The 24,243-nt window shown below is 29.9% G+C and overlaps 3 protein-coding genes across 8 annotated transcripts in view; 2 read left to right on the top strand and 1 right to left on the bottom strand.

Annotated features, from left to right (window-relative positions):
* The first annotated feature begins 4,462 nt into the window (after positions 1-4,462).
* Positions 4,463-10,302, top strand: LOC108335326 (uncharacterized). 3 transcript variants are annotated; one of them, XM_017571317.2, is made up of 11 exons: positions 4,463-4,693; positions 5,098-5,179; positions 5,382-5,779; positions 6,057-6,140; positions 6,235-6,453; positions 6,722-6,857; positions 6,986-7,148; positions 7,280-7,408; positions 7,792-7,986; positions 8,276-8,398; positions 9,850-10,301. In XM_017571317.2, the coding sequence occupies exons 3-11, from the start codon at positions 5,461-5,463 to the stop codon at positions 9,967-9,969; spliced, it is 1,488 nt and encodes a 495-aa protein (XP_017426806.1). In that variant the 5' UTR covers positions 4,463-4,693; positions 5,098-5,179; positions 5,382-5,460; the 3' UTR covers positions 9,970-10,301. The 3 variants fall into 3 exon arrangements, with proteins under 3 accessions (XP_017426806.1, XP_017426809.1, XP_017426810.1); XM_017571320.2 differs by lacking the exon at positions 5,098-5,179 and having other exon boundaries at positions 9,850-10,302; XM_017571321.2 differs by lacking the exons at positions 4,463-4,693; positions 5,098-5,179 and having other exon boundaries at positions 5,205-5,779; positions 9,850-10,302.
* Positions 10,303-16,970: 6,668 nt separating this feature from the next.
* Positions 16,971-22,513, top strand: LOC108335205 (uncharacterized). Its single transcript, XM_017571168.2, has 10 exons — positions 16,971-17,123; positions 17,345-17,460; positions 17,564-17,638; positions 18,161-18,247; positions 18,974-19,030; positions 19,713-19,805; positions 21,324-21,396; positions 21,532-21,607; positions 21,681-21,771; positions 21,944-22,513. The coding sequence occupies exons 2-10, from the start codon at positions 17,410-17,412 to the stop codon at positions 22,061-22,063; spliced, it is 723 nt and encodes a 240-aa protein (XP_017426657.1). The 5' UTR covers positions 16,971-17,123; positions 17,345-17,409; the 3' UTR covers positions 22,064-22,513.
* Positions 22,514-23,998: 1,485 nt separating this feature from the next.
* LOC108334688 (probable WRKY transcription factor 4) overlaps positions 23,999-24,243 on the bottom strand; it is a 4,844-nt gene continuing 4,599 nt past the window's right edge. For all 4 annotated transcript variants that reach the window (XM_017570597.2, XM_017570596.2, XM_052869737.1 and 1 more), the window contains one exon: positions 23,999-24,243. This exon is cut by the window's right edge and continues 372 nt beyond it. The gene's annotated coding sequence lies outside the window, so the exon portion shown is untranslated.

Below are 24,243 nucleotides of genomic sequence, written 5' to 3'. Positions count from 1 at the left end.
GTGGTGTCTATTGGGTATTGTGAGACGAGTGTCTAATAGGAATTGTGGTATGAGGGTGTCGAACATAATTATTATATGATGTTTATATCAAGGTAATTATACATGTTTTAAATGATTTGTTGCATGTTAACTCACCCTACTTGTTTGTGTTTGTTTTGTGTTTGGGTATGTGCGATGATCGTATAATTCGTTATACGGGAGCAGATGAAGGATTGTCGTCTGATCCAATGCCAATGAAGAGAGAGACAGAAGAATAAGTTAGAAGAATTCGAATTATATTTATGAGTTTATAGTTGAAATCTGAGTTTAAAACATGTGTAGACATATATTAATTATGAATTTATAAGTGTGAGATTACGGGATATTACCGTAAATGTAATGTTACAATATATAAATTATGAATTATCCGGCGTGAGATATTGGGATGTTACATTTGTCACTGCTTCTCAATATTTATATAAATAATAGATGATTTTATATTTATGAAATTTTAATTATTTGTAAATATTTATTTCTTTCTATAATTATTTGATATTATGAAATTGTTTAATATTTTATTTTAAAATTTATATTTTCTTCCTTCGTATTTAACATTGAATGAATGTGTGTAGTTTTGATATATAATTCTTTATAATATTTTATTTTCTTTGTGTTTTTTATTTTTTCTATAACAAAAATATGTCATTTATACGTAGGACGAGAGCATGCATGAAAGTGAATATAATATATTTGTTACGTACCTGATTAATATAAAAATGAGAATTAAATTCTATACATGATAAAATGAAAATAAATTTTTATTTTAAAGATGTATATAATTAATCCGGATTAGTATCCATTGTTATCTAAGTAGAACCTTCTTATTAAGTAGACTTCTTAAAAATAAACTCTATAGTAGGTAATACAGTATAAAATAAAAATTCAGCTATATATAAAGTAATTTCCAACACACATTCAAAGTAGAATTTATATACACTTTTTAGTCTCTAAACTAAAATAAAATATAATAGGTTGATTATTATGTACAATCGTATAAGATATCACGATATATTCTTTAAATAAAATATATTAAAATTGGTTGATATAGCTCAATAATTAATTACTTCTTCTATATTATGTGTGAAGAAATATCCATTTAAATGCAAAAGTGGTACAGATGTACACGCATTGGCAACTGAAACTATTGACCGTCCATGTTTTCAAATAATATATTATATACTAAGCATTATTTTTGTCGTATATTCATTTTGTTTTACAGTTTTATTTCTGCGATTTTTATATATGTTTTGAAAAAAAAAATGACAGAGATAATGCCCCGGTCTAAGATAAGGAAATTATTTAAATTAAATAATAGTTATTTATCTAAAGACATTTTGACTTCATGTTTTTAACACAATGTCTGAAATTTTGACGAATTAGTTATGAACAGAATTTTCTGAGTAGGAACTTGGTCAATTCAGAATCAACTCCTCGTAATTACTTAAGACTTAAGCAAAATTAGTCGTTAATAAGCATATTAAAAAATAAAATTGAAACTATCAAGTAACTAATTCCAAAATTTAATTAGTTCAGAATAGGGTTATTTTACATGCCTATTATATATATATATATATATATATATATATATATATATATATATATATATATATATATATATATAAGGAAAAGTTCACTATTTATAGTATAATTAAGTGACTAGTGTCTCAAAGGATAAAATTATTCATTAGTATATATTTATTATTGAATACCATATATTAGATAATCATGGAGGACGGGACACTCTTCATCCTATTGAAGTTATCTCAAACTTTGTAAAAATGAATTTTACTGTCACATTTTAATTGGTATAAAAACTTGACAAAAAAAATGGACATATATAAAAATATTACCCAATTTTTGTTTTTAAAAATAGGATCTATCTTTAAGAAAAATTATATTTAATCTTAAATTTAACATTAGCCTTTTATATTTTGAAAATAAAATCAATAGGTAAAAAGTCATTTTGTTGGTCAAGATAATTTATTGACACATTAATTAATATGTTAATTTAAAAACTAAGAAAAATATTAAATATATTTTGTTAGTCAGGAAAGTTTATTAATTGACTAATTCAGTTCTACTGACTAAGATGTTAATTTAATCAATGAAAGTACGTACTAGAATAGGATATATATATCTATATGACTTATACTTTAAGTAATGAAATAAACTATTTATATAGTGTCCATTTTCCTTCATGAACATTAAACGTACAGGAAAAACAAATACATTATTGTTTAAAATAATTCATTAAATTTTGTTGAATGTAAATAAATTGATAGTGTAAATTGACTGTCACGTACATGCACACTGTCTCAACAAGTTCGTACAAAACACATACATAATTTTGAGGCAAAAATCCAAATCTGAGAAAGGATGAGAATTCAATACAATTACAGGCACATGCAAGTCAATTGACATTATGAACCTGGACAAAATACTTATATGTAAAATAGCATTGCTGTAGATTTAGCGTGCTATTGGATAGATTGTAAGATGTATAGTTAAGTTAAACCCTTTGCTAGATTAGGGAAGAACTATTAAATATAGATTGTAAATGGACTGAGATAATTCAATTGTCTATTTTTTTAATATATTTAACTTGCATAAAAGTGTCACATATAATAAAATTAATAACTTTTTAAAATATTAAAACCTACATATTATCGTAAAAGAATGATATATATATATATATATATATATATATATATATATATATATATATATATATATATTAATTCGGTTTTTTTTCCTAATTAAAAGACACTTTTATCATTTGGTTTTACGTCTTATAAGGTTGAAGAAGGTGTATTTAAATGGTTTGACTTTGATTTACAAGTTATATGAAATAGAGTCAATCATAAGAGGTATTGTCTACTTTAAGTTTGTGATTTCTACTACAATTTTGTTCTTTTAAAGATATTTTAAAGAGTTGATGGGTGAAGATGTGTATAAATTGTCATTAACATCGACTTCTAAGTGATATGAAACTATTGATTGTACCAAAACAATGACCATCACATCAAATCAAAGTAATTCAATGACCAAATTGTTTGGAAATAAATAAGGGTTAAATATATTTTTAGTCCATGAACTTTGACGCAAAATTGAAATTCCCTATGTCTGAAACTTTGATACATTTTGGTCCCAAAACTTTAAAAATAAATTAATATAGTTCTTTTAACCTAATTACATTAAACTTTTTTTACGTGTCAAATGTGTTTTTCAGTTGACATTGAAGTGATAACATGTCAAAGGGTGTAAATGGTTAAGTACAAACAAAGTCCCACATAAGATAAAACAAGAGATGAACATGAGTTTATATACACATAAGATACTTCCATGGGTAATAAGCCTTTTGGAGTGGTACCAAAAGCAAATCCGTGAGGGCTTGAGTCAAAGTGAACAATATCTTACCGTGAGGGCTTGGCCCAAAACAAACAATATGTCACTGTGACGAAACTCTGAGATCGAAAGTGGACAATACCCCAACCTTTAACCCTACAAGGCATCTTTTAAGGAAAAAAAATATCAAACTTTCATCTCCAAAGTGAAAATGAAAAAGAGGTTCCAAAGAGGAACTATCTTTCCCTTAGTGCTCAACTTGAGGGAATGGAAAAATTGTTCCAAAGATAAACCCTTATTCCTCTTATGCTTCGACTTAAAGTTTGTTCCGGTCCATTCAATAATCTCACATCTCTTGTAAGATCAATGACAATTTAAATGTACGTTTATTCTTTAATCCTTTAATATGTCTTTTAAGAATAAATTCATTATAAAACTTTGAGATCCAAAATAAATAATATCTTCTAACTTGTTCTAGTATATCCAATAACATTATATTGACAGGAGTAGAGATAAAAAATAATTTAAATACATTTTTATTCCTTAGTACTCTAAACACTTTTTAAAAACAAAAGTATAATAAAATTCCAAAGTTCGAAACAAACCATACTTGAAATGATATAATTGACTTTAGGGACGTTAATTGCTTAATTGATTAAGGATATGTAATTTTTACTTTTCAGTAGCTAAATATTAGCTTCGGATTATTATATCAAAGCCATAAAATGAAGCATATTAGGACTGAGTTTTAAGAAAATTATGATTCCAAAGATAACAGAAGTACCAAAATGACAATTTTTATTGGTTAGAAAATCTCTTTCCACTTGTACAGAAAAGACAGTTTAATTATCAATCTTAAAAAACACGAGTGTTGTGAACCAAACACTTGAAAATTACGTTGGAAATATTCTAAAGTTGAGAAGAGGTGGGTTAACATTTAATAAGATGTTTGAACACCTATTTTTACCCTTAGTATGTAACATTTGAAACTGGTTACTATCCATGATAAGAAAAAAAGGTATTTATAGTTTGTGAGAATGAAGAAGACTCTGACAACGAAGTAGGATCCGAATAGATCGGAGGGTTGCGTTGTGTTGGGTACTTGTCAAAAATTTTCATATCTCTCTGAGTCTCTCTCTTCATTTTGGTTGGAACAACCCTCTTTGTTCTCTTCCCTTGTCTTTTCGTTTTCTCGTCTCAAACGAGTTAAAGGACAAAGGAAACCACAACCAACACGTATAGACAGAGGAATCCTAGTTCCTTTCTGGGAACGACGGATCCTCCATTCATGCAGAGTACCCCTCAACAGGTGATTCACTTCTTCTTTTTCTTATCATCAATCCTTTTACCAACTACCCTTTTCTCAAATCTTCACCTTTTCACATTTTCTTCATTCATTTAACCATCTTTTCATCGTTCCTGCATGCATGTTCTGTTTATGTATTGTTCTGTCCGTTGGTTACCCCTTCAACACACGTACGTGTTGGAGGTTTGTGTTCATGTGAACACGTAGCATGAGTCCAGGTCAACGTAGTTATCCTTTGTCACATCTTGTTTTGTTTGGTGGTGATTTCATTATGTTTATGTCAACTCTTGCGAGCCTAATCATTCTGCGAATCTTCCTTTCTTTTTATTTTGTATGAATTGTATGTGTAAGGATATACCCATGTATAAATATATATATCTATTTATACTGTGTTCTTCATTATTCAGGTATTTCTCTTCAAATTGAGGTGGTTGTGGCAGGCACATATATCTAACACTTTGATGGACTCCATGTTATAATCAATCGTAGGTGTGTCATTGTCTAAGAGTGCTGTTATTTAGAAAGAAAATTCACTTTGGTGTATATGTATGCACATATAAATTGAGTTGGGTTTCAAATCCTTGTTCATATACAGATTAACCATAACCCTGGCTTTTCCTTTTTATGTATTTTTGTTCCATGTTTTTATGCTAATCTAGAACTATAATTTGGTTGTTTCTTTGGCTGCAAGGTTCTAATTTCTTCCCAGGGGGATCAATTTTAGACACACTTCCTAATCCTTTTTTGTGGTGAAATAAAAGAAAGTCAAAATGTTGGCTGGATTAGTGAAGAAGATCGCCTCCACCACAATGGGGAGCTGTGCCTCAAATCCAAATAGAAAAGCCAGTGGTCACAAGAGAAGAAAACACAAGTCCGGCAAACGCAGAGGAAATATTCCCACATCACTTCCTGAGATGCCTTTGAAAAGGGTAAGCAATGCTGGAAGCCTTGTGGGAGATTTCAATCTCAGTGACTTTGTTAACCTGGACTTTGAGAATGGTGCTTCAGCCCCCTGCAGAAGATCAGAGGTTTCAAATATGAAGTTTCATTTAACACAGCTTCAATACCACAGTCAAATTGATGCAAACGGTACACAATGTTTTCTTTTCTCCCTCTTCTCCTTTCTGCCATGTGAAACTATTGATAATTTTTCTTATATCATGCACTCATTGATGGTTATTTGTGATTTTAATGTTTGTGCCTTTGAGGGTGTATTATTGTTTGGTTAATTATACATTGCTGAAACTGAGATAAGGCTTGGTGTTGTGGTCAGTGATGATGTTTCTTATGGCATTTAGATTGATGAATTTCATGGAGTTGGCATTGCTCCCTATGTTCAACATGCTTCATTATAAATACTATGCAGGAAAATATCAAGAAGAAGCATGGTTTGATTCAGTTAGCATTATAGAATCTGATTCAGATGATGACTTCAGCAGTGTGCATGGAGGTAATGCATTTATTGCTTGCAGTTTCCAGTGTCGATTTCAGAATCATTCTTGTTATCTTAATGGGACTTATGTGTTTGTCTTTTATGGTAACAGATTGTTTTCCCTTTGCCAGCAATGCTTTGGCAAGTGGCCCAAATCAGGTTGTTCAGTATGAAACTGCATCTTGCTTTTATGAGAGCTACCTCAAAATAGATGGAAGTAACTGTAAGAATGGGGAGAAAACTCAAGAAACCAACTCAAAACAATCAACAGTTATCATGCTTTCTGTTAAAAGGTCATCAATTGATGGATATGACAAGATGACCGAATCCTGTAAGTACATAACATGCACTATTTTCCGTTGTTTCGATCAATGATTTGCCCTTTTGCTCTTCAAAATCTCTAAACGTGAAATTATGAGCATCTTGGATGCTTTCCTTGTCCAACAATGAGAATGCGATCTGCACTGAATACATATCAGTTGATAATCTTTTGTGCTGCACTATTTGTTACCGCTACATTGCTATTTTTCTTATATTAATACATACATACATCCATAGTTCTCAGAATTTTGATGCTACTATAATGATTGGATGAACAGGTTCATCAGAGAAATTTCTTTATCGTCCCAAGGCAGGGCATCAAATCCCAGGTTCAACTCAAGAAAAACCATCACCTGGTACATGGTCTGTGATTACACCATCAGTGTTCAAGCTTCGTGGTGAAAACTTTTTCAGGCATGTGAAATTGTATCTGTCAATATTCTGTCATTTCATGCTCATATTCATCCATCAGTTAGTCCATTGGTTTCATTGTTTGTTTCTTCTTAAAAAGACTGATATTATATGTGAAATAACTTGTGCAGAGATAAGCAGAAGAGCCCTGCTCGCGAAATCTGTCCTTACGTACCAATAGGTGTTGATTTATTCTCCTGTCCGAAGAAGATAAACCACATTGCTAGGTATATTGAACTTCCATCTGTCACAGAAAATGAGAAATTACCTTCCCTCCTCATTGTTAATATACAGGTTTGCTCCTTTTATGCTCACAAGTCATACATGTTCTTCACTTTTGATGAGGTCTATAGCTGCTCTTTTTTCTACTTATACAACGTTAAAGAATGCTTGCTTACATTATTATTATGTTTCTTTTGCCTTAGCTGCCAACATATGCTGCTAGCGTGTTCCTTGGTGATGCCAATGGGGAAGGCTTGAGTCTTGTACTGTATTTTAAATTGTCTGAGGATTTTGAGAATGAGATCTCACAAAATTTTCGGAGCATGATTAAGGTATTTATTTTCATCGGTAGCTACTTGTTATTTAGAAACTTGACTTAGTAAACACAAGTGGCTTCTGTTATTAAGAAGCTTGAAAAGTTAGTTTAAAAACATGTATTCTTTTTCAGAAGGACCTTCATCATATTACCCAGAATAATCTTTTTTGGTTTACTTCACCTTAAATTGTGAGGTACCCTTTTGAAGTAGGTTCTTAGTATGACATGATCATAAGCTTTGTAGTAGTTTCCTTCTCAAGTTTGCGATATATTCTCAATTATAGCCTTCCAAACTCAAGGGAAAACAAGTCAAAGTTCAATATGATCTTGCTGTAGTTTCCTAACATCAAATCGAGCATTTGTTTCTTTTCAAGCTAAACAACAGTATTGGTTTGGCAGAGATTTATGGATGATGAGATGGAAAAGGTGAAAGGGTATACAAAGGAAAGCATGGTTCCCTACAGGGAGAGGCTAAAAATTTTGGCTGGTGTTGTTAATCCAGAGGACCTTAACCTGTATTCTACAGAGAAAAAGCTTATAAATGCTTACAATGGCAAGCCTGTGTTATCACGTCCTCAGCACGAGTTCTACAAGGTATATACTCAGATCTTCCTTGGCTTAAAATACATGTCTCGTTCTCAGTTGAAGGAGTCTATGAAACAGCAATATATAACATATTTATGGCATCAGAATTGAGTTCATTTTAAGGCAACAAAACCTTAGGATTTTGAGGTGGAATGATCCAAATGAAGTTATTCTTAGCAGCAAAGATGTTTCTGAAGTTCTTTCTATGTTGCATTAAGTCATAAAGCTCACTTTACCATGTAGAATGATTCTTCTACTCCCCATATTTGTACACATGATTCATGTATTTTGATTACAGGGACCTAACTACTTTGAGATAGATCTGGATATACATCGCTTTAGCTACATATCAAGGAAAGGACTTGATTCACTCAGAGACCGTGTAAAGCTTGGAATACTTGATGTTGGCCTAACTATCCAGGTATATTGTGTTGCCTTGCTACATTCGGTTTCAAAATTTCAGTAATCATGTTTATCAAGCTATTATCTCTATTAGACAAAGTGTTTGTTGGACATTCCACGAGTATAAATTAAAAAAAAAAATTAGTATATAAATAGATATAAATCTTATATTTGGTTTTGTAAAATTAAATTAAACTTAAAATCTATTTTTTAAGAGTAATTAATAGATTCTATAAAGATTTATCACAAAAATATTAATCTTTTGATAAATATTATAGTTTTAATTTAAGAACTACTCGTTTTTCAATAATTCAAATATATATATATATATATATATATATATATATATATATATATATATATATATATATATATATATATATATATATATATATATATATATAAGGTTTGCTAACGCGCGTACGCCTGTTTTTCAGTTGGTACATTTTAGCAATGTGTACCGGATTTTAGTAGACAAAAATACTCTTATATATATGGATTCTAAGTTTTAAGGTTAAGGATATTTTAATATTCATTATCAAAATTAAAAAAAAAAAAACCCAAACTCTTACTCACCTATTTGATTCCTCTCAATTCTTTCTCTTTCATCTCTCTCACTCCAACCTTTTTCTCTATCGTCCCTACTGTAGCTTCAATTGAAAAAATCAGAAACACTTGCCTTTAAACAATTTGCCTTTGTAAAGAGTTGAGTCATTGACATATTCACCTTCAGTCAAAGGTTCATTCAAGATCACTTCAATTTCACCATCTTCACTAACCTCTCTAATTTCATCATCTGCATATGTTGAATCATCATCTCTAAAAAAACCCTCCAGGCCAATTACCAATTCTTTCGGATGTCAAAGGATAAGACCTAGAAAAAAATCAGAAATACATAATGACATCAAATAAGATTGTTTAACGACAAGTGTTTTTGATTTTTTCAATTGGAGTGAGAAAGATGAAAGAGAAAGGGTTTAGAGGAATGAGAGAGGTGAATAAGGGTTTGAGGGGTTTCTTTTTTTTTTTAGTTTTGAGAATGAAAATTATTAAAATACCCTTAACCTTAAAACTTAGAATCCATGATATATAAGGATATTTTTGTCTACTAAAACCCGATACATATTACTAAAATGTACCAACTGGAAAAACAGTTAGCAAACCCCTATATATATATATATATATATATATATATATATATATATATATATATATATATATATATATATATATATATATATATATATATATATATATATATATATATATATATATATATATATATATATATATATATATATATATATATATATATATATATCAAAATTCTTAACACTTGTATATGAAAGTTTTTTTTATTTTGGTTATGGTGAGATTTTCTCTTTATTTTTTTGTTAACTTTGTATGGAATGAAAACATATTTTAGTTTGGTTAAATAATATTTGATCTTCACTTGTGATGGTTTTTCAGGCACAAAAGCAAGAGGAACTTCCTGAGGAGGTGTTGTGCTGCTTAAGATTGAACAAAATTGATTTTGTTAACCATGGTCAAATTCCTACCCTTGTGACTCTTGAGAATAACTCAAGTTGATGGATGAAGGAGAAAACTTAAAGAAAATAAGTTTGGTTGATAGATTCAAAGAGTGGGGTGCCAAATCTATTTAATTAACAAGGGAAGTGAAAAAAAAAGGAAGAAGAGGAGCAAACTTGAAGATTCATTTTTTAAAATTATTATTTATGAGATGATGCTATCAAAGTCCTATATGTTTAACTTTGCATGACAATTATCTTCCTGTGTTATTGTGAGGAAGGCTAATTAAAAATTGTAATTGGGATATTCTTTTAGGAGAAAAGAAAAATGTTTTCTAACATTTTAGTTTGTAAGTTTAATTTCTCTTTAAAGTTTATTCTATATAAGAAGGTTAAAACCCATGAGGACTCTTGTCACAGTTCTCTTTTTTTTTCCTACACATTCATTTCTTATGGTTCTTTTATCTTTCATTTTAGTATTTATTACCTTTTCTTCTTCTACATACGCAATTAGACGCAGGGCCGGAGCTATAAATCTCGCTTTTCAAGGGTTCAAGAAGAAAATAATCTAATGAAAACAACCAATTTTTACTTGTATGACAAATATAAAATGTTACACACACACACACGTATATATATATATATATAATATTTTAATTTTCAAATATTTTAATTATATATTACTATTTATACATTTAATAGGTTAAGAACTGAACTTTAAACTTAATTAAAACACACTTAATTTAGAGTAAAGTTTATATCTTAACATGTAGTAGTACAAAAATATTGTATAACGTCGTCACGTCGAATTCGAGATCGACGTCATATCAGATTTTAAATTAACGTCGAATTTAAAAAATTCGACGTTAATCAAATTGACATCAAATTTTGTTAATATTCGATGTTCAACAATTGTTTTTGTTTTCTTTAATTAATTGTAGTCATTTTTACAACTCTACGAGACTTGAAAAACGTGTAGTATAGTATCAACAACAAACAACAATAACAAACAACAAACAAGTTCAATCAAACAACAACAACAAACAAGTTCAATCAAATAACAACAACAAACAAGTTCAACAAAAAACAACAACAAACAAGTTCAACAAATAAGTTCTTCAAAACGAAAACGAAAACTATAACCTTCAAAAGGTGAGTTCGTCACTATAAAGTGTTTCCACCCGTGAGACAGAAAACAGAATGCGCCTATGAAGGACAAGAACACAAAAATAATCGGTCAAAACAAACGAAAATTATACATAAAGTAGTTAATTAACCTGCATTTGTATGAAATGAAAGAAAGATTACATGTGATGCTCGTCAAACTTCGTTCGAGAAAAGTTTGAGAAGAGAAGAGGGTCTTGCGCGCTAAGATAAACTCCTACAAAATTCGACGTATTATATGTGGTTTAAAAGAAAAAAGAAAAAAATAATTAAACAGGGGTTACTTTTTGGCTTATGGCTGACAAATAATACATCTAAGCCCTTGTAGAATTCGACGCTTTATTTGTTATTTAAAAGAAAAAAGAAAAATAATTAAAAAGGGTGACTTTTTGGCTTCTGAGTGACAAATATTACGTCAAACCCTGACATACTATTGGGGGTTTAAAAGAAAGATGAAAGAGAATGACGCGCTGATTTAAATAATTACCATCATAGAACGTCGAATTGACTGAGGCTTCGACGTTCTACAATTGCATTTATTTACAAAAATGTCACCGATCATTTTTAACGTTTGGTTATTCAGTGGTTGGACGTTGAACGCGTGACGTTATACACTGGTTTTGCACTAGTGATGATGGTATCATAACTATGGTTAGAGCTTATTTTAACGATATTTGTCGTGGGTTGAACATATTGTGTCATTTGCTATCGGATCACCCATTAATGTCTAATCTCACGTTCGAGATGTATATACCTCAGCATGAGAGATGGGTTAGGAGTCCCAAATCGACTAAAAATTAAACCAATTTAGAATATATAAATGGATAAAAACCTCATCTTACAAACTAATTTTGGAGATTGATTTAGACTTAAAGTTATTCCTTAACATAATATATATAATATACCCTGATTATATTCACACACCTGGATATTTTTATTAATATATGAAAAAAAAAAGCTATGCGTAAAATCATTATATATGACACTTCAACATTTATAACATTTAAAACAAATTATTTAATTGTAAATTTTAGAAGGAGCATCCTCTCACTAGTACACATAATTTTCTTATAAACGCTTGAAGATAACACAATGATTTGTTAACTGTCATTGATTTTATTATAATTGAAAAAAAAAACAATTATAGTTAAATATTAATAATACCATCCCACTGTAAACATAATTTCATGTATTACAATTTATAAACAAATGAACTAAAATAATTTCAAAACAATATATAATTAACTTAAAGCGTAATAAACCTTAAATATAAAGAAATGTTTTTTTCTGATGTGTATTAATCAGCATTGATGTAAACTAACGAGTGCCACAGATATTAAGATTAGTATTTTAATTTTCGTGAGCATACTTTTTATTTTTGAAAGATAACATGTCAATAGTTTGACATAAGGTCTTTTTGACGTAAAATATTTGTGAAGTTTGATACGTCAAGATAAACTATTTGTCTTAATATTTTATCTCCCGAAAGATAAAAAAACATCTTTCCTGATTAGTTTATTTTCACATTATTTTTATTGCCAATCTATTTTGATGAGTGCATAAGTAATCAAGAAGAAAATTAACAAAAACATATTATACATAGAGGTCTGACAATAAACATGTTAAGATAAGTGGTTCTTAATGATAATATTAATTCATCATTTTCTCTATTTTGTATTATTTAGATTGGGTAATTGTATAATTCTATTTCTTATTTTTAGAAGTATAAATAAGTATAAATAGTAAAAGTAGAAATATATGATCAACTTCCTTAAATATATATTTAAGAGATTATACTATAAGAAAATCTTTAAAAATCAACTAATTTTCGTTACAAAAAATCATTATAATGACTAATTTAGATATTAATTATAAACTAAAAGTTATTGATATTTAAAATTATAAAAAAATTTCAGAAAATAATATTTTAGAAATGATGGTAGTTTAAAAATAACGAGACTCCGTTATTTTAATGTTAAATGATTTATTTATACATAGTTTTATTATAAACTAAGTTTCATTATTTTAAAATGTATTAAAAACCACTTTTCTAGAGTTCTCTACCTTTTTTCTAAGGATTCTTAAATCTTGATCATCTGTTTGACAATCAGGAAGTTCCTATAAGATCATAAAGGAATCATCTTCATTTATAACCGATCAATTCTTGGTTTAGAGTAAGTAAATTTCTAGCTTTTTTTGTTATCTATTTATGATCATGTTAAGAATCCCTTCGCATGTGTCAATTGTACTCTATTCTTGGTTCTTTGTTGATCTGTGGTCCTAAGGACTCACTCCGATCATGATTTGATGATTTGTAGGCATTTCTAAAGTTCCTTGAGTCGAAAGTAAGGGTTTCAGCGTTCTTAGAGTTAAGTGGCTTCGATGCAAGGTAAGGGAAACTAGACTTTACTTTAGAATATATATTTGCTTTGTAAATTTTGTATGTTTACGACTGATAATATAATTTAAGTGAAATTGTTAGGTTTGTGCTTAATTTTCTTGATGTTTAGATGATAATCAATGATTGAGTGATGTTTGAATGTTTGGTATGTTGTGTTTGTAATTCTTCTCCTGTTATTATTGTATATAATGAAGTGTATTGATGTTTGATATTGAATTCAAAGTGGTTGGAGTGAAGAGTAACCAAATCATCAGGTGCTAAGGTTAAAAGAAGAGGTTTTGATAAGTGAGTTTGAGAAATAGGGACTGAGGTGGGAAAAATTGTTTTAGGGTTGTTATGAGGTAAATTGAGACTTGTTAGAAGTGTTCTTTGAGTTAAATCTTATATGTAATAAAGGAGTAGTTTATGGTTGTAGTTTTGGAGTGTTTTAAGTGAAAAAGAGAGGTTTTGGGTGGTGAGATTTTGAGGCAATGAGGGTAAAATATCTTGGGAAGTTGGAAGTATGTTATTAGATCTATTATGACTTATCTCGAGTTTTAAATGAGGAAAATCTGGTGTAAAACTGTTAGGGTCATCTTAGAGTGAGTTCTTAGGTATTTTTAGTCAAATTTTGAGGTTTTACATAGTGAGAACTTGAAACATAAGGGTTATGAGTAATCTGAGGTGTTGAGGTGTGCTAATAAGTATATTTAGATTTGGTTATGCAGTTGGTGAACTGATATGGGTGTTGGAATGTGTAAAATTGGTTTTGGGGTAGCTTAGAGGGGTGATTTTGGGTTTAAAGTAGCAATTTGGAGTTATAGTGTTGTTTAGGTATTTCTCAATGTCTATAAAGTCCTAGGGATTGATTAAAGTTGTAGGAAAAGTGTTTAAAGTCATAAAAATTAATTTGACCATAGTTTCTAGTTTTAATCGATTAGGTTAATAACATAATAGATAAAACAGAAACTACAGTCTAATAGATTATGTTAATAACATAATAGATTAAAACAGAAACTACAGTCTAATAGATTATGTTAATAACATAATAGATTAAAACAGAAACTACAGTCTAATAGATTATGTTAATAACATAATAGATTAAAACATAAACTACAGTCTAATAGATTATGTTAATAATATAATAGATTAAAATAGAAACTACAGTCTAATAAATTATTTCAATATCATAATAGATTAAAACAAAAACTACAATATAATAGATTATGTTAATAACATAACATATTAAAATAGAAACTACAGTCTAATAAATTATTTTAATAACATAATAGATTAAAACAAAAACTATACTCTAATAGATTATGTTAATAACATAATAGATTAAAATAGACAGTTTTACCATGTTTTGCTTTATGTGAGTTCTGACTTACCTTAATAGATTATATTATCCATATAATCGATTAATATCACCACTAATATGAAGTTTTGACTAATCTAAACCAAATTCACTTGTACACATATGATTTATGTTTTTCATTGTTCTTTTATGATCCTAAACAATTTTATTATTAGTTTCTATATGTTGGTATGCAATATGAGAGTGAAGGGATATATGTATATGGTTTCAAATGAATTCAATGTAAAGGTGAAGTGATATCAATATTCCAAGGTTGGGAAAGTTGGTTCCAAGGTGAAACTTCTTAATGTGGTTTCAAGTGTTGTTAGAATGAATGCATGAAGCTTAGTCTTAGGGGTTGTCCTGACATTCTAATGGTCATTCATTCTCAAGTAGAGAGGTTTGACACATGTGGTGAGAGTAACATGAGATCTTAGTCTTGAATGCTTTTAGTATGATCCACGGTGTGGAACAGACTAATCTTGTGAGTGTGGTAGAGTGAAACTCATTGGAAATTACTTTATAAAGTAGTAGAGGCCACTAAAAGTGCACAACCTGTCATAGTTCGACATTCATTCTAAGTCTAGACAGTCCAGTCAAAGTGTTGTCATGCATAAAGTGTTTGTTTGGTTGATGTGATATGTGTATCATTTGTATAATGTTTAAAATGTTTAAATATATCATTAATTGTTTGAATCTAGCTTACCTTTGCTTTTGTCTTTGTTTGTCTATATGTGTTTTCTCTTTTGCGATAACCTTAAATGGTGTGAGCTTAGCGATGTCGTCTTTTCAGTCGTTTCAGCGTGAGGTTGAGAGTGAAACAACAACATAGATATAGTTTTGTCTTCCAAGTGTAAAATCTTCTTTATCGGTAGTCTGTAGTTTCTGGTAAGTTATCATCTATGTAATGTTTTATTTTGATAGTTTATTCTACTAAAATAGAATTTTAGAGAAATAGTCTGTAATATGAATAAAAAATTATAATTACTTTATAAATAAGACTCCAAATTGGTTATTAACATTAATTACCAAATTTTTGTCTATCTAATAAATTAACGTCTAAATCGGTCACTAATTAATTAAAGATTAATTTAAACACGACTTCCTTTGATAGTAAAATCCTTAATAACTAATATTAGTAATCAATTTAGAATCTAATTGATAAATTAATTATAGTTTTTCATTCATCATAGAAACTATTTTTAGTTTATAAATAAGTATTTAAATTAATTATTATAATAACAATTATTTTTTATCTTTAAAATTGATTGTTGTTTAAAAGCTTTCCTTGTAAAAGTAGAAATGTGTCAACTTTAAAAGCATGAGTGCAAGAAGGCTGTTTCATCCCGCACCTCCAATCATTTCATTCTGCACCTCCAATTTTTTTTAAAAGTCCAAAACTACTTTCTATAATTCAAAAAACCTTACACCTCACTTTTTGTGTTTCATCGGATTTTGAAATTCGATGTATTTTTTTTTCATCAGATTTCAAAATTTGATGAAGGATTTTTTATTTTTTTTCATTAGATTTTGAAATTCGATGAAGTCTTTGAATAATCCTTCATCGATTTTCATAATTTGAAGAAGAAAAGAATTCTTCATCGGATTTCGAAATCTGATAAAAAAAATGTAATCTGTAAGACTATTTTTGGAAATTAGAGATATAGAAAAAAAAAAATATTTGAAAGTGAAAAACTGTAAATGTATTTTTATATCATTTTTCTTTTAATTAAATTGTTCTAGTTAATTGGATGCGTGGTGTTTCCTTAATTCTATTAGACTATATTCTAATAGGATACTACAACTAATATGTATGTGATATATTTTGTGATATACCTCTACGGGTTTATTAGATTATATGGGATATTGGTATATAATTCTTTTTATCTCTTTGAATAATATTTTTATGAAAATTATATTTTTTAGATATTATCAACATGTATGATATGTTTAAAATATTCTCTTAAATAAGAGATATAATTATTCGTGATATACCTCTACTAGTATATTAGATTAAATATAATTCTTTTTATCTTTTGAATAATATTTATGAAAATTATATTTTTCAAATATTATATAGAAGTATTATCAATATGTATGATATGTCTAAAATATTCTCTTAAATAAGAGATATAATTATAAGAGAAAACCTCTGTATAAAAACCCTCTTAATCTATACCGAGTATCTGTTTAAACTGGGGGATTTTCAATTTTGCGATTTTCGAATAAGAATCAAAACCAAACCCTATTTTGCGACTCGCTTGCAGTGAGCACACTGATACAAAGCAGCAAACACTGCTCTCTTCTCTTCTCGGTATCTTCAATTCTGTTATTGTTTTAAAATGTATAAAAGATACATTTCTGCTGGCATTGTTGCAACCATTTGCAATTTTTCATATGGAATTGGTTTTCTGTGTTCTTTGATGTGATTGAGCGATAGTTTTACTCATGTAATTTGTGAAGTCGAAATGAACAGTTTTTGTTGCTAGATGGAATGTGAAAACTTACATTTGAATGTTTGAATGGTTTTCACAGTACAAATTACAAGTTGTTGGATTGGAACTTCTTCTCTGTCTAGCGCGTCCTTTTTGCTCTAATAAATGGAAACAAAACCCTCCAGTTCCTCTGCAAATTTCGTGGACCAATTAGTGGTGAGTGTTTGCCCTTGTTCAAGTCCTTGTTAATCTCTGTTAGGTATGGATACAACACTGAGCATTGCTTTCTATGCTAATTATTTATGCAATGATTGCATAGTGTCCTGGAGATGTGGTTCTTGACCTGTCTAGCATGACAAACCAGACAATTAAACTTGGAGGTGGTCTACGACAGGTAGGTCTTTGGTTCTTTTAAAATTTAGGACACTCATTCGCAATTTGACATTTGCATTCCTGTCTCTCACTTGCACACACAAATAATTTTTTACAATGATAGAGACTTATCGGGTGCTGAAGTCTCACACAGTAATAGAACATGCTCCGTGGAGTACTTAAATGTCTTTGTTCTTATCCATTTGAAAAGACGATTTTTCGTCTTTTGGGTGCTTATCAACCTATAACCCATTTTAGGATGCCTTACCTTCATACTTGTTTTTATAGTTTATATGCATGCTAGACACGTTACATATACTAGCTCTCTTGAGTTCTTCTTCTGTTTAGTGTCGATGTAATTAGGCACTCAATTTTCATTTGCGTAAAATTTCAACGTGTCTTGCTTTTGATTTTGTATTTGTCGACTGATCTCATTTAGCATCTTATAAACAAAAAGGAGATTATAGATGATGATAGTTCTTGCATTTTGTTTATTCTGTTCATTCCTGTTAATAATATTGATCATCGTCTCTGAATTTTCTAGGAGTGCGATGCAATTTCCGTAATGAAGGCTGGCAAACTAAGGTTCTCAAAACCCAATAAATACTGGGTTGAAAATTCTCAGAAGAGGGTGAGTATGATGCTGCGGTCATGATCTACGTATTAATCTGTAAAGGCATGGCTTTGGGTATTGGCCGATACTGATTTTTCATTGCTACTGGTTAATATGCTTCTTTCTTGGTGCTATATGAATTTACTGTCAAATAGAAGTAAATAAACGACTTTAAAAAAAACATGTGCTCAACTTACATGGACTAGTGGGGAAATTTTAGTAGAAAGGGCTAGTATGATTTTAATCTAGAAAAAGATGGCTAAACCCAAAAATGAATAATATCCTGAAATCAATTGTTTTGGTTTTCAGTGTAATGTCATTTGTTAGTGTCAAAATTGTTTGTTATCACATATGGAAGGTAGTGTCCGTCATGAAATTTGTGGAAAACCTTTACCTATGTTGGCTTTGGGTCTGTTTTATGGCCTCTTGAATTAAGTAAATTTTTAATTGCAATCATGAAATTAGGCTAAATGTTTGTAGCTTTGAGCACTTTCTTCCATTTCAGTTCATAGTTTTATACATATTCAATATTATTTGGGAATTAAGTTCTTGCGGTTAAGGTGAATGACAGTTTGTATTCTTGCAGAAAACTATTTTTTAATGCGTATAAATTTCATTTTCTATTTTCAGCTTTGGATTATGTTATGCAATTTTTCTTTGTAAGGAGTAGGATTTTAATGTTTCTAGTGAGCATTGCTATCTTTTTTCGTCCATACTCTGATCTTTTTCAGTTTTTTTTTTCAGTATGTGCCGCATGCGGAGGATTCTGTACTTGGAATTGTTGCGGACTCCAGATCAGATGTAAGGAATTTTTTAATTTTTTTCTTTCAAGCTTTCTTGCTTGCTTCAAGTTTTACGTAATTATTTAATTGTCTTAAGTTGTTAATGAGGACTAAAGACTGAAAAAGAGAATTAGCCATGACAGGGTGGCATTACCCTTCTTCAAAACCATTAGTTTTTTCCTGTAAAGACACATGTCAAGAAAACAGGCCAGGAACACAAGTAATAGAGAAACGGAAAAAGCAAGAGGCTAATAGAATTTATGATTTTGCTTTCTTTTTGTTGGACAATTGTCTTAACTGCACTCACACCTAACCTGCCTTAGTTGCAGTCTCTTTGGCGTTGTCATAATTGCAGCCTCAAGAGTGGTGTAGTCCAACATCAACCAGTGATATAGTTAAAATATAGAATATAAGTAAAGTGCATGTCCCATCTTACAAATTGATTTTGTGGGATTGAGATCCAAATTCTAAGACTTTCTACAAAGTCGTGTTTATAATCAAAGGTGGCTTCATCTTAACTAATATCATGTAAATGTTAATTGAAGTATTAAAAAGGAATTTACCCTTGTAATACAAAATGAATGGATTGCTTGGTTCTGTGTCATTTGTTGTACTTTTTTTAGTTGCTTGAAAATAGTTAAAATTTGTTCTCATCTAAATCTAGGTTTTTTTCTATAAAAAATTTCAATTTATTTGTGTAGAACTTTCTTGTGGACATAAAAGGACCAGCTATAGCATTTTTACCGGTGCTTGCATTTGAAGGAGGAACTAGAAGAAATATACCTAAGTTTGAGGTGTGTATAAATTATTTTTGATGTATTTCATGCAGATGTAAAATAATGCAATACTATTTTTTTTAGTTTCAATTTGTCGTTTCATCTCTTTGTCTGCAGGTTGGAAACGTATCTTGATGAAATATAGAAACATTTTTATTCATAATATATATAAAGATTACACATTCATAATTATTTCTTTCTGACGTAGCGTTGTCTACCTCAAATCACTGCAACTTTCTGTTGGTATTTGGAAATCACGATGGTTATTGAGAAATTTAGGAGTTTGTTGCTGTGTACCAAAAGTAAAATAGAAGGTTCATTTTTTGGTCATCAGTTATTAATGTAAATAATTAGATATAGGTGAAGGAGATCAGTATTAGGCATTGAACCATGGACCATTAGAAGATTGGTGTCACCAATTGGAGGCACTGGTAACTTTGGCTAGTATGATTAAAAACAAAAGATTGCCTTTATAGGTTAAAAGATTTCCTAGTTATCATTTAACTAAATTTCTCACCCTTCTAGATAAGATTGCTAGGACGATTGAGACATTATCATTTAAGAGAAAGAGAGTGCATTCTGGATGCTCGAAAGGGAGTGCTTCCTAGAAAAAATAAGTAATTTCAGGGTGTCCAGGCTCAGATCAGTATTGATGGCAGATGTGGAGTATTAGGTTTTAAGTAGTTTTTGGCATGAATTATGCATTAGGAGGTGAAAGGATACAAAAGTTCGTCCAAACAATAAGACAAGTTGCAGCTCCATGTGGTTTGCCAGATTCGTTGGATTTATTGAATATGGAAGAAGAACAAGTCAGGAAAACTGTTAATAGTCCCAAATTAAGTATGATGAGCTACTTGATGTGGTACCTTGAGACTCTCCCATCTAATAAAATGTCGGGGGTTTCTTCTTGTTCTTAAGTGCTAACAATTGGTGCATACGTTAGAGTTGGACTATGACAAAGGCTGTTTGTAGTCTGGATTAAGGTGCAAACAGTTGGTCCTAGCAATAACGATAGATCAGTGAATTCATTTCATAGATATAAAGGCACAGTTCGATAAAGTTAAAGTGGTCATGGGCATGCCCTTAATGAGGGTAGCAATGTTAGGAGTTCCGCATTAAATAGGATGAACTACTTGGCTTAGTACTTAAGCCTTGGGACTCTCACCTAATGGACGAGTATTTTGGGCTAGGTTCTCTCCTCTTACGCATGAATCCTAACAAACAGTTTTTCTTTTTCTATTATCGATTAGGGTGTGATTAGGACTATGAAGTAGTGGGTGCTATTTCCATTAATGAACTTTGCTACTGCCACAGATCACCTTGGTTAACCTAACTAAGTCTTTTGGAAGTGTATTTTGTAATTAATTCTTGTAAAACGTGAAGAGTAAAATTCATATACATTTTTGTTTTCCTCTTTTGATTTTGGATGTCAAACTAGCAACTTGTTCTCATCTGCTTATTTAGCCATGTTTTGTCTGGTTGGTTTATCACATTTCTGTATGTTGTAATTTCTTTTGCCTAATGCATCACTTGCAGATAGGTACTTTGCTTTACGTGCGGGTTGTTAAAGCAAACCCTGGAATGAATCCAGAGTTGTCATGCACTGATGGTAGGTGTTTTATCTCGACAATTTTTTCCTTGTGCCTCTTGTGTTTTTTTTTTTGTTACTTAAGTTTAAATTTATTTCTGTATTAATTTTTGCAGACTTAACTCTGCCTTTTATTTTGTTTTGGTGTTTGTTCAGCTACTGGGAAAGCTGCAGAATTTGGTGCTCTAAAAGATGGCTATATGTTTGAGTGTACAACGGGTCTCTCAAGGAGGTATTCCAGTGGTTTTTAATTTTTGTTCATGCATAACATGAACAGATACTGACACGAGAGATTGTGTTTGTAGGCTTCTCAGCTCACCCACGTGTCCAGTTCTTGATGCTTTAGGGAAGAAAATTTCCTTTGAGATCGCAGTTGGCTTAAATGGACGTGTTTGGGTATGCAAACACTCACTATTTTTAGTGTGCCATATCTTGTTCTTTTTCTTTGTTTATTTTTAAACGGACATGGCTCGGTATGAAATCTATGCTTCACCATCATTTATGAGTTGAAGTTGGAGGAAATTTCATTCTCTTAGTTTCAGCTTTTCTTTTGAATTGTTCCATCCAGGTCAAGGCAGCATCTCCACAAACAACTGTTATCGTAGCTAATGCGATCATGAATTCAGAGACACTGAGTGATGCTCAGCAGAGAATAATGGTTGAAAAGCTGCTACAAAGAATCCAGTGATCAATTTAGTCATAACGCAATATTTAAATCCTAGTTATGATAGGTTATTCTTACAGTGGTTGAAAAGTGGTTACGTTTTTTGTGCACACCAAATGCCAATGCTTCTTGAGGGTAAGCACTATCCACCAGACTACCACCACTGGCTAAAGGACACAGGATTATCAACGCCTTCATGTTTAATATGATAGGAATTTATGATAAGAATTCGAAAGTTCTTTGTTAGGAGTGTAATGGTTATATCATTCTGTCTCCACAGAATTCACTGCAAAGCCTGGCTACATGGAATTTTGCCTGTTGAAATTATCTGAAAGAAAATGAGTCCTTAGATTTGGCATTTTTATTATGTAATCTAAACCTTGCAAAATTTCTCTAATCTAAAAGCAGTTATATTGTACTCTGCTTTGCAAGGCCTGCTTTTATGAATTATTTAAAAAACTGTTGAGTATAAAATTTAGTATTTCAAATTACAAAATTATAAATTTATTCGAGGAGATTGCCAAAATCCGTGCGTTAGTTCTTTAATACTAAACTTAAACATTATAAGTCTTTCAGAGTGTGTATGTCTAAAAATGCCCTCTTTTAGCATTAGACTGAAAGGTAAAAACTAAAAAAAACTTTTAACTATATATATATATATATATATATATATATATATATATATATATATATATATATATATATATGTATATATATAAGGGGATTTTACACGAAAAGTTTAATGATTATTTTTCTATAATTGAGAGGGTTCCAAGCAAGCAAAGTTGGATTCGCAACAAAAAAAAAATTAAGTCAGAATTATTTATTTACAATATAGATGTCTTTATATATGATTAATTAACTAGTTAGTTATCAATTATTTAAACGACTAGTAATTATAGTTTTAATCTCTCTATAACTTTCTAAATTCAGTTATAATCTTCTCAAAATATTTTTACCTTAATTTTAGAAATACTCTGAGCATCATTAAATGTTAATTATAATCACCTTTAGAGAGAAATATTTCTAATTTAAACAAGCAACAATAAGACAAAATTTAGATTACGAAAACTGAATTTGAATATTTTCTAAATAACTCAATATATTTTATCCGTAAACAAATTCTATTAATATTTCATTGCTGTTTAAATAGTCTATTAATATTTATGTTGTAATAGGACTCTCAGAAAAAAATTTGATTTTTTGAATAAAGGTTTACCAACTATATAGTGATGGGGGAGGAGTGGGGTAAACATGAGAACCAATTATTTCGACTTGTTATGCTGAAAGAACTTTTTTTATTGATATTTTTAAATTAAATGTGTGTGTGTGTGTGTTATGTGTGATAGATTTGTTCGTTTTTGCAATATCAATCTTATAAATCATACTTATTATAAATTCTGGTTTATTTCTATAACCTTTTTACATTAAATGTGAAAGAGTAAAAAAATTGTTTACTCTCTATTTTTCTAAGAACCTACCTTGTTTACACTTATTAAATTTTTTGCGTGACCAAAATATCAATCAAAACAAAAATGCAAACCCAATTAAAAATTAAAAAAAAACTTTAGTAATTTAATTCCATATTTAAATTGATAATTTAATTTTTTTATATTTATTTTTAACTTAATTGAGTAATGTGGTCCCATGTGTTAATTGCATTAGATTAGCTAATGGCAAATTTAGTATTTGTAGGTTACATGGGGTGGTGGGTACTTATTTGCTGGGTTTTTTTTTTGTAGGTTAGATTTTAATCTCTTTCTCTTTCATCTCTCATATTCATATCCCAAACCCACTGCCAACAAATCACTTCACTGACTATACCAGTACGACCACAACCTTGGATGAACCAAATCAAAGCAATCATAATCATAATCTCAATCTTTACTAGCTTACACTTACCTCATCATGGTCCAAATATTTCACATTCTTGAAAAAACAAATATCAAATAACAAGGATTACACTATGAAATGATGACCAGCTATATTAAACAACATAACATAAATTTTCAATGTACACAAATGATACAAATAGTACATAATCATCCAAAACCTGTGTTCACTGTGCAAATAAACCCTTTGTTTTTTGTCCTTACCTCTTTCATCATGATGTGGTTGTGGGAGAAGACTGGAAGAGAAAAGTGTTGAACCATTTGTTTATTAGGGATTGCACTGATAGGCCATGATCAAAACTTAGGCCTAAG

Source organism: Vigna angularis, chromosome 10 (assembly GCF_016808095.1).
Source record: "Vigna angularis cultivar LongXiaoDou No.4 chromosome 10, ASM1680809v1, whole genome shotgun sequence".
Lineage (NCBI taxonomy): Eukaryota > Viridiplantae > Streptophyta > Magnoliopsida > Fabales > Fabaceae > Vigna > Vigna angularis.
Note: the sequence above shows the minus strand (reverse complement) of the source record. Positions and strands in the feature narration are given on the sequence as shown.

Coding starts and splice junctions, on each gene's coding strand:
- LOC108335326 (XM_017571320.2), top strand. CDS start 5,461: ATGTTGGCTGGATTAGTGAAGAAGATCGCCTCCACCACAATGGGGAGC. Junction 6,454..6,721: donor TGACAAGATGACCGAATCCT/GTAAGTACATAA, acceptor TTGGATGAACAG/GTTCATCAGAGAAATTTCTT. Junction 6,858..6,985: donor CGTGGTGAAAACTTTTTCAG/GCATGTGAAATT, acceptor TAACTTGTGCAG/AGATAAGCAGAAGAGCCCTG.
- LOC108335205 (XM_017571168.2), top strand. CDS start 17,410: ATGGAAACAAAACCCTCCAGTTCCTCTGCAAATTTCGTGGACCAATTA. Junction 21,397..21,531: donor AGAGTTGTCATGCACTGATG/GTAGGTGTTTTA, acceptor GTGTTTGTTCAG/CTACTGGGAAAGCTGCAGAA. Junction 21,608..21,680: donor ACAACGGGTCTCTCAAGGAG/GTATTCCAGTGG, acceptor TTGTGTTTGTAG/GCTTCTCAGCTCACCCACGT.